Genomic DNA, 9,909 nt, shown 5'->3' with positions numbered 1-9,909 from the left:
GGTATATATGCAGAATTAAATCACCGGGTAATGGGGTGCACAATATGTGTAGCTTTAGTAGATACCGACACAAGCAGTTTTCCAAAGTGGCTGTACCAACTTACCCCCCCACTAACAGTGTTAGAGCTCTAGTTGCTCCACTTCCTTGCTAACACTTACTAGTGTCGGTTTTCCTTTTTATAAAAAAAAACTTAACTATTCCAATAGGTGTGTAGGCATATCTCATTGTGATGTTTATTTGCAATCCTCAGGTGAATAATGAAATTAAACATATTTTCTTGGGCTTATTATACAGAGAATGTTCAAATTTTTAGCCATTTAAAAAATCTGGTTGACATTATTTTTCTTATTAATTTGTAGTTATGGGTCCTTTGTGGATACCTGTATTGAAAATATATTCTTCCACTTTTTAGTGAGTCTTTTCACTTTCTCAATCATGTCTTTGATGTACAGAAAATTTGCAATTTTAATGAAATCTTTAATGAAAACTTAGATATCAATATTTTCTTTTATGGATTTTGCTTTGTGTATCCCATTTAAGAAGTGTCCTGTTTAAGTAGATTACAAAATATGCTTCATTGTTATCTTATAAAAGATTTACTGTCTAATTTTCCACATTTAAATTTCTCACCTATTTGGCATATATTTTAGGGTACGCTGTGAGTAGAAATCAAGATTCATTTGTAGCCACATGTATATCCAATTGATACAACATTATTTATTGAAAAGAAAATACTTTGCCCACAGCATTGCAGTGGCACTTTGTCATAAATATGGTGACCATCCACATGGGAGTTTATATCTGGACTCTTTATTCTGCTCCACTAGATTGTCAATCATTATACCAACAGCACACTGCTTTAATTATAATAGACTTATAGTAAGTCTTCATTTTAGGTGGTAAAATCCTCCAAAGTTGTGCTTCCTCAAAATCTCTATAGCTCTTCTTTATTCGTTGCACTTCCATTTAAGTTTAGGATCAGCTTGTCAATTACTACAAAACTTCACTACGATTTTGATTGGGATTTTATTGAATGTATGCATTGAGTGGGAATCATGAACATCATTAGAATTTAAGTCTTCTAATAATGAATAATGTATGTTCCAGATTTTCTTTTCCAATCTTGGATTGATGTACTTATTTACGTATTTATTTATTTCCTCTAGTTTAATGTTGTATATAGGTGATAATAGCGAGCATCCTTGTCTCTTTCTTAATCACCAGGGAAAGCTTTCAGTTTCTCAACAAATATGATGTTTGCTATAGCTTTTCCCCTTTGGTTCCTGTTCTTTGTCTGATTAGAACATTTTCATTCCATCTTTAATTTATTAGGAACCTTTAATATTTTTTTCTGCATTTATTGAGATAATCATATTATTTTTCTTTTTTTATTCTATCAAGTATAGGATGCATTTAAAGCTCTATGCCAAACTTGTATACTGGGTATATACTTCACTTGCTCACAATATATTATCTGTTTATATATTGTGGATTCAATTGGTTAATCCTTTGTTTACAATATTAATGTTCATATTCATGATAAATATTGGCTGTAATTTTAGTTTTTCTTTCTTGTAATAAATCATCAGGTTTTAGTATCAAGGTTATGTTGGCTTGATAAAAGAGTTGAGAGTTTTTTTATTCTCTGGAAGAGTTTATGTAAAAACTAGTATTTTTTCTTCCTTAAATGTTTGCAAGATTCATTCATGAAGCTATTTAGGGCTGAAGCCTTTAAATTATGGATTCAATTTCTTTAATAAATATAAAAATATTGAGATTTTCTGTTTCTTCTTGTGTATTTTGGTAAGTTTAAGAATTCATTCTTTTCATCTAAATTGTAAATATAGTGGAATAAAATACTTTAAAATATGCTTTTAATTTTTAAAATATCTTTAGGACTTGTGGTAATATTCTGTTCTTCATTCCCCATACTTAGAATTTTTAATCTCTCTCTCCCTGTGGGTCTTACTAGATGTTTATAAATTTTATTAGTATTTTCAGTAATCAACTTTTGAATGATTGGTCTTCTCTATTTAATTTTTTTTAACAATTTTATTTATTTATTTGAGAGAGACAGCGCACAAGCAGGGGGCAGTAGAGGGAGAGGGAGAAGCAGGCTCCCCGCTGAGCAGGGAGCCCAATGCAGGGCTCGATCCCAGGACCCTCAGATCATGACCTGAGCCGATGGCAGACGCTTAACCATCTGAGCCACCCAGGCGCCCCTCTATTTAATTTTTTATTGTAAAATTCACATAACATAAAATTTACCATTTTAACCATTTTAAAGTATACAGTCCAGTGTATCGTGCAACTATCACCACTATCAACTGCTAGAATATTTTCATCCCCCCAGAAGGAAACCCATGCCCATTAAGCTGCTACTCCCCATTACCATTTTCTCCCAGCCCCTGGTAACTACTAATCTGCTTAGTCTGTGCATTTCCCTCTTCTGGCTATTTCATATAAATAGAATCACACAATAGGTAGCCTTTTGTGTTGGGTTTCTTTCATTTGGCATAATATTTTCAAGGTGCATCCATATTGTAGCATGTATCAGGACTTCATTATTTTTTATGATTGAATAATATTCTATACAATGGATAAGCCTTTCTTAAAGTCTGTTTTTTTTTTTAAATCTCATTGATTGCTGGTCTTATCTCTATTATTTCCGTCTTTCTGCTTTCTTCAGGTTTTTCAGTGTTTGAGATGCATGCTCAGATAACCGCAGTAAAGTGGTATAGTTCTGTTGATTTTACCTTATACACTTTGAGATTCTGTGTTTAGGTGCACATAAATTTAGGATCACCAAAGCTAAACATACACATTTGGGGCTCCTACAGTTCCTAACTAGATGACTCGGCATACAATGGGGAAAATAATGTTGGTCATATCCTATTAAGCAGGATGTTGTGAGATTATGTAGGTGAGAGCACTTTTTTAAAGTGTTCATTTTCCGACTTGAATAGAACTTTATTGTTGGCACAGCAGTTGCTTTATATCTACGTAGACGTTTTGCAGATACTTTCTCATTTACTTCCTCCAACACACCCACAGGAATTCTCTTCATTTTACAGACGTGATTTCTGCTACTGAAGAATTTCAGAAAGTGACTGTGAATCTAGTAGTCAGAGTCCAGCGCTTTTGTTTTTGTGTTTTCACCTATATTTACAGAAGGTGCCTCAGGGCAGAATGGTTATTGGAGTTCTAAGGACATCAGAATTTCACACTTTCAAACCCTTGAGTGCATTGTAGTTACTGCCAAGGTTCAGCAGCCTCTAGGAGAAGAATACCAAGTGCACCCACCAAATCAACCCTCTTGTGTCTGCGCAGAATTAAACTTGGCAAATTTGGCTCTGGTTCTCTGCCAATGCATCGACAGTTTTTACTGACTACTCAGTGAATTCGGGTTTTTGTGGGAAAATAAAAGAATTAGTACATGTGTTTTTTACCCAGTATATTTAGGAAGTAACACTTCAACGCATGCAAATAAATATTTAGTACGTGAGAACTAAGGTGAGAAAGGAAAGGAATTATAAAAGTGAAGGTGAATTTTTGACTTTTTTAGAGTTTTTTTTTTTTTTAATGTTGGGTTGTAAATTGCTGGTGATGAAAAGAAATTCTAATTTTAAAAAACCCCCATAACTTTCTATAAGTTAAAAATTTTTATATTTCACAGATCCACATATAGTCTTTTTTATACATTTCAACATCTTTGAAATGGGAAGTTAGTGTATAATTGATGGTTCCTTAGAACTATTTTCATTTTACAATTCCTTAAAACTATCAGTTATACCCTAATTGTGTTGTAGACTAATGATAGTTTTTTTTCTTTCCTAGTGGTACATGAAATAATAAAACAAAGTAATAAAATAATTAAAAGAAAATAATTCTTTAACACTGATGACATTTTAAAGTTAATAAAATATGGTATATTAAAGTATTCCAGAGGCTCCTGTAATACTTTTCAAACATTCATTCATTCGTTAATTCAATATATATTGGGCCCCTCACCTGTGTTTGGTGCTAAACTGGGCTTTGGGGCTATAACAATAAACAAGACAGTATTATATGGGTTTGTAGTCTAATGAGAAAAACAGAAAAGTAATAAGGTATTAATAATACAGAGCAGTAAGAATAATAAAGAAGCATGGTGCAAAGGATGTATGAAAAGGGTGTTTAAGAATTAGGATCAAGAAAGACTGGCGAAATTCCAAACTTATGCCTGAAGGAGCAAGTAGGATTTGGTTAAATAACAAACGGGGAATGGAAATGTTATGGGGAAAAAGTGTTTCAAACAAGAGTAGGTGCAAAAGCCCAGAGCAACATTTCCATAGACAGTAGAACTTTCAAAGTAACTGATTGGAGATCATTAGTTATTCAAAGAGTTTTCACTTTTCTTTTAGACAAGCATTCTTAATATCTGGCCTTGGTCACCAAGGGCTTCCGGGATGCTCATGTGAAACCACTGAAAGCTAGCATGAGTGTTTTGTATACATATGAACCCAAGGGCAGGGTTTACTGCATTTGTCAGAGTCTCAAAGTTAGTTGAGTCCCTTCAAAAAGAGTTAAGAATGAGTGCTCTAAGTTCTCACATGGTAGAACAAATTAGAAAGGATATTCATATATTGTCTAACTCATTCAATAAATAAATTAGTAAGTTAATAAATTAATTGGGTCAGAGGAGGAGGGCATGGCATCTCTTGTTTACTCCCCAACTCACCCTCCAGTCCCTGCTCCTCCTGCTTCCTTTATGCCCCATTCCACGCCATTTGTTTATTCTTCCATTCCTTCTCCAAAGTTTTGAGCAGCTACTGTGCCAGAAACTGTTCTAGGAGTTGAAGAGAAGGTAGATGACAGATTAGTCACTGTCTGTGCCCTCTTCACGTTTACATGCTAGTGAGGGAAGGCAGGCTGCCTATAAGTAAACAAAAAGATAAACAAGATGGTTCCATAAGGTGAAGGGTGATGTGAAGGCAGGGATGATGGAGTCTTTAACAGTCTGTATAGCACATTCTCAGTCACTATTGACTGGGGCACTGTGTGGGAGAAGACTCCTGGAAACCCTGTCATGGCAGGGTTAACCCTTTAGTTGCTGGATCATGACAAAGTATGTGTGTGTATGGACGTGGGGAGGGGGGAGAGTTCTAGGGGAAGGGGAACGCTCAGTGTTGTGGAGGACTTCTTGGGGAGTCTGAAGAAGTATTTACCAACCAGAACAGAGATATGTCACTATTCTAACAATCAGTAACTCTGTACTGGTGCCAACAATTTCATATTAGTTGTGGGGTCTGGTGACTGATGGTGGGCAGAAGATGCGAAGGGAGGCTATTATAGACAGATAGTAACATTGAAAATGGCCTCTCAGCGAAGACCTGAATGACAGAAAAGAAAAACTCAAGGAGCAGTCAGGGAGCAGGTAATGATGTGGAGAGCAATTACCTGCTCCCTGACTGCTCCTTGAGTCCTCAACTTATGAGGACTTATGGAACTTATGTCAGCGGCCCCCTCATTTCTCAGGCCTTCAGACTAGACTGAATTATACCACTGGTTTTCCTGGCTCTCCAGCTTGCAGATAGCATATCGCGGCATACCTCAGCCTTCATAATTATGTAGGCCAATTCCCACAGTAAATCTCCTCCTATCTATCTATCTATCTATCTATCATCTATCATCTATCTATCTATCATCTATACTATTGGTTCTGGAGAACCCTGGCTAATACAGCTGTACGCTCATCCCAAGGGTGAGCAAACTTATGTCAGCGGCATACCTCAGTCTGAAGGTCCAAGAGCCAGAAGCTTTGATATCCAAGGGCAGAAGAAGATGGATGTCCCAGCTCAAATAAAGAAAGAGAGAATTTGTCCTTCCTCCACCTTTTTGTTCTATTCGGGCCCTCAATGTGCCCATGCACATTAATGAAGATTGATGAATGATGAATGATGAATTGATGAATGATGAATGATGAATGATGAATGATTAATGAAGATTGATCTTTTTTACTCAGTTTATTGATTCAAATGTTAATCTCTTCCAGAAACACTCTCCCAGACACACCCAGAAATAATTTACCAGCTTTCTGGGCATCACTTAGTCCAGTCAGGTTAACACATAAAATTAACCATCACAACAACTCTGGCTGACAGCTCAGCTGCCAATTCATGAAAGACCTTGAGCCAGAGATATCCAGTTATGCCACACCTAGGTCACTGACCCCCAGAAATTATGAGATAATGAATGTGTGTTGTTTTTAACTGCTAGATTTTGACACAATTTGTTGTGAAGCAATAGATAATACAGAAGGAAGGCCTATGGGATTGACTAATATATTTGGTGCAAGGAGGTATTAGAGAAAGGGATGGGTGAATGAGGATGCCTAGGTTTTGGGTTTGAGCAACTGGAGGGTAGAGATGCCATTTATTGAAGTGTGGAGAGATTGGAGGACATAACATGTTGGGGTGGGGAATCAAGAGTTCTGCTATGGACACATTTTAAGGAGACTATTAGACATCCCAGTGAGGGTATAAACCAGGCAGGCACTAGTGAGTGAGCACAAATTGAGGGCTCAGCAGCCAACCAGTCATTAATGTTTAATAAAGGACCACTCTTTGCCAGGCTCCTTTCTATGTGTTGAGGTCATAGTGGGAAATAAGACAACACCCCCAAAACTCAAGGAGCTTCCATTCCATTAGGCAGCAACAGGCCACAAATATATAAGGAAATTAAAAAGATGATTTCAAAAACAGTGAGTAATGAAAGATATGGGATAATGTCAAAAGGTTGCTGGAGGTGGGGTGTGCTACTTTAGCTAGAAAGATCAAGGATGATTTATTAGAGCCCCAGTAACAAGCTTGAGTGAGGTGTGTACATTTTGGAAACACCAGCATACAGATCCTATTTAAATCCACTGGAATTGATGGGATCACCTCAAGAGAGAATGTAAAAAAAGAAGATATTTTAGAGCAAGTCCTAGGGCTTCTTCATTTAGAGGTCAGTGACAGGAGGACCCTCCAAGAAGATGAGGAAGGTAAGGAAAAATTTGGGAGAGGGTGGGAGCACAGAATCCAAAAGAGGTAAGCATTTGAAAAGGCAGTGGTGATCTGTGGTCAACGTGGTTACAAGTTGAATATGGTTACAGCAGAGAAGTAACCACCAGATTTGATAACATGGATATTCTGGGTAGTTTAAAAAAGAGTAAATTCTACAGTTGAGTCAAAGGAACACTAGTTATATTAGAATGGATTAAGTAGAGAATGGGAGATTGGAGATATTCTCTGAAGTTAGTTACAGAATCAAACAATCATTTGCTTATGCTCATAAACAATGAGCAAGGAATTGGGGCAGGGCTCAGTAGGTAGATTCTTCTGCTCCACATGGTGTCAACTGGAGTGACTCAATGGTATTCAGTTGGTGGCTGGACTAGTCTGGAGTGTCCAAGAAGGCTTCATTCCGGGTCTGCTGCCTTGGTGTGGATGGCTAGAGGGCTGGCCACTTTTCCTCTCCATGTGTTCAGAACCTTTCCTGTGAACACTCCAATGGTGTGATGAGATTTATGATGCAGAAGCTCAAGTTTTAAGAGCAAGTGTTCCAAGTGACAAGAGGTGGAAGCTGTTCGTCTCTAAGCCTGTGCCTGCAAACTGGAATAGCACCACTGAATTTTATGAATTAAGCCATTCACAGAGTCAGCACCCAGTTGAGGGCAAGGTCCCATGTCCACTCCTCAACAGGAGATGTATCAAAGAATTTGCAGCCATCATTCATCTGTTACAAGAGGTGATAAAATGGAAGCAGCAACTGTTGGCAAATATTTCAGAGGTTTTTAAAAGCGAGAGAGAGAGAGAGCAGAGAAAGAGGGAAGAGTTAGAACGTGGGGTCAAAGAGCATTTTCCCCAGAAATCTATGAGTCACACTAACGCATGTTGGTATCTGATCACATTATTCCAGAGAAGAGGACTAGATGGATGTTGCAGGAGAGGGAAGTTGCACCTGAGTCCAAAATCCTTGAGAAGGAAAGAAAGAAAGGGAATGGCTGGTCTTTAGTGAAGTAGGGAACACTTTCTTCATGGAAACAAGAGAGAAAGGAGACATGGGTGTACAGAGGCACCTCCTTTCCGGCTTTGCTCCAGTATCCCCTTAACAGTGAGGCCTTTCCCAATTCCCATTCTTTAAATGGCACCTCAGTACTCCTTATCTTTTTTCCCTGTTTTATCCTTTTCCATAGAATATGTGCATATCCATAATGCATACATGCATCCCCCACAGCACTATATAAGCAGTAGTGATGTATTTTATGGATTTCTAGAGCACAGCAGGTACTCAATAAGTGGCCGGTGAGTGCTCGGAATGAATGAATGTTGCAGTGATGTACTTGCTGAGCTGTAAGCTCAGGAGTGTTGCTCAGACATTGAGATGCCTGAAATCCAGATGTTTGAAGGTGACACACAGTGGTAGCCTGGTGAGAATGAAGTTAGATCCTAGGGGTTCTAATCACAGCCCTTTCTCCTTTCCGTGCCTTTTCTGGCTGAGTCACGGTGATCCCATTACTGAACCCCTCTGAGCCACAGGGATTAGGACCTTGTTGGCACAAAGTGAGCGCTCATCAAAGCCTGGCTCTCTTTTCCTACAGCTCTCCATTTCCACCAACCGGCATGCTCTCCACCTCTTGCAGGGTCTGGGCAGCTGTTCCCTATCTCCTCTCTTCAAGGTCTCCAGGGAGCACGCAGCTCCTGGCCTCTGGTGCTGATCCCAAGCCAGTGCCCTCCGTGCTGCGGAGAGGGGAGGGGCGGGGCTCAGGCTGCAGGCGGGCCAGTCTCCCGCAGTCTGTGTATCAGCCCAGTCTCTGTTCCTGTCTGAACCATGGCAAAGCTGATGATGCTCACCCTCTTGGGGCTGGGACTGGCACTCTTCAGGGATCACCGGGCTTCTTATCAGTAAGTTGGGTTGTGGTGAGGGCTGCAGCCCCGGTCCTTGCCACCCCGCCCACCCCAGGAGCTCCCCTGAAAGTGGGGTGTAGTTTTAAACTGAAAGTCCCCAGGTAAGTTGTAGATGCGCATCCTGCAGGTTGAAAACATGTCCTTGTTCACAGCCTGAGAGATGGAGGAAGGGGACCCATCACACTGGTGTGATGGCCAAGTTGTTGGCATACACAGATTGATTTTTCATGAGGATCCGTGTGCCTTGGCTACAGAATCACCTCTCATTCTCGCTTCAAGATAGAGCACCAGACCTGGGATCTCCCCTGATAATTGGGTCAGTTAGGGAAGGAGCCGTCCCGTAATGGCCATAAATCTTTCCCAACTTGGGGATTCTCAATTTGAGGCCACACGGAGACACAAAACACATGCGGAACAGAGCAGGTGGGAGCAAACACACTCTGTGAGGGCCTGCCCCCACCTCTTACTCGCTCCAGTTGGGCAGTGGTGGAGGGTAGTTGTGGGGGGGAGGATAGAACCCTGGCGCAGGCATTTGATGTCCTGGGTTCTCGCTCTGTCCCTTCCATTATGGGATCTTGGGCAAATCACTTTACATCTCTAACATTCTCGGCTTCAATAAGCCTGAACCAATAAGACACACTCATCCTGCCTGGGACATAGTAACTATTGAATACATGTTAGTGCTCTGCTTCCCTTAAAGTACTTATAAACCCTTAGCTACTGTAAAAGGGGGGTGGGTGGGCTAGTTTTTAAGAATGTTTCAGTAGTTTCATGGTAACTTTACAGGGGTTCAAAGTCTAGAGACCATCCTAATTCCTAAGGTTTAGTCAATATCTTGTTATTTACTTTGAAGTAAAACATTACTAAAAACCAAATTGAACATTTTAGCCTTTTAAAAAACTTTCATGACCCTAAGCTTTCTTTCAGAATAATTTTTTTTACAAACTATTGGGTTTTTTTCTTCTAATTGTTGATTAT

At 39.4% G+C, this 9,909-nt stretch overlaps 1 protein-coding gene across 2 annotated transcripts in view; it reads left to right on the top strand.

Annotated features, from left to right (window-relative positions):
- The first annotated feature begins 8,823 nt into the window (after positions 1–8,823).
- PON1 (paraoxonase 1) overlaps positions 8,824–9,909 on the top strand; it is a 32,453-nt gene continuing 31,367 nt past the window's right edge. For both annotated transcript variants that reach the window (XM_036115696.2, XM_036115695.2), the window contains exon 1: positions 8,824–8,928. In XM_036115696.2, the coding sequence (XP_035971589.1) occupies positions 8,855–8,928 (74 nt within the window). In that variant the 5' untranslated portion in view covers positions 8,824–8,854. The remainder of the gene's footprint in view (positions 8,929–9,909) is intronic.

This window comes from Halichoerus grypus, chromosome 12, assembly GCF_964656455.1.
Source record: "Halichoerus grypus chromosome 12, mHalGry1.hap1.1, whole genome shotgun sequence".
NCBI classification, from domain to species: domain Eukaryota; kingdom Metazoa; phylum Chordata; class Mammalia; order Carnivora; family Phocidae; genus Halichoerus; species Halichoerus grypus.
This window is presented reverse-complemented; position numbering and strand designations above follow the sequence as displayed.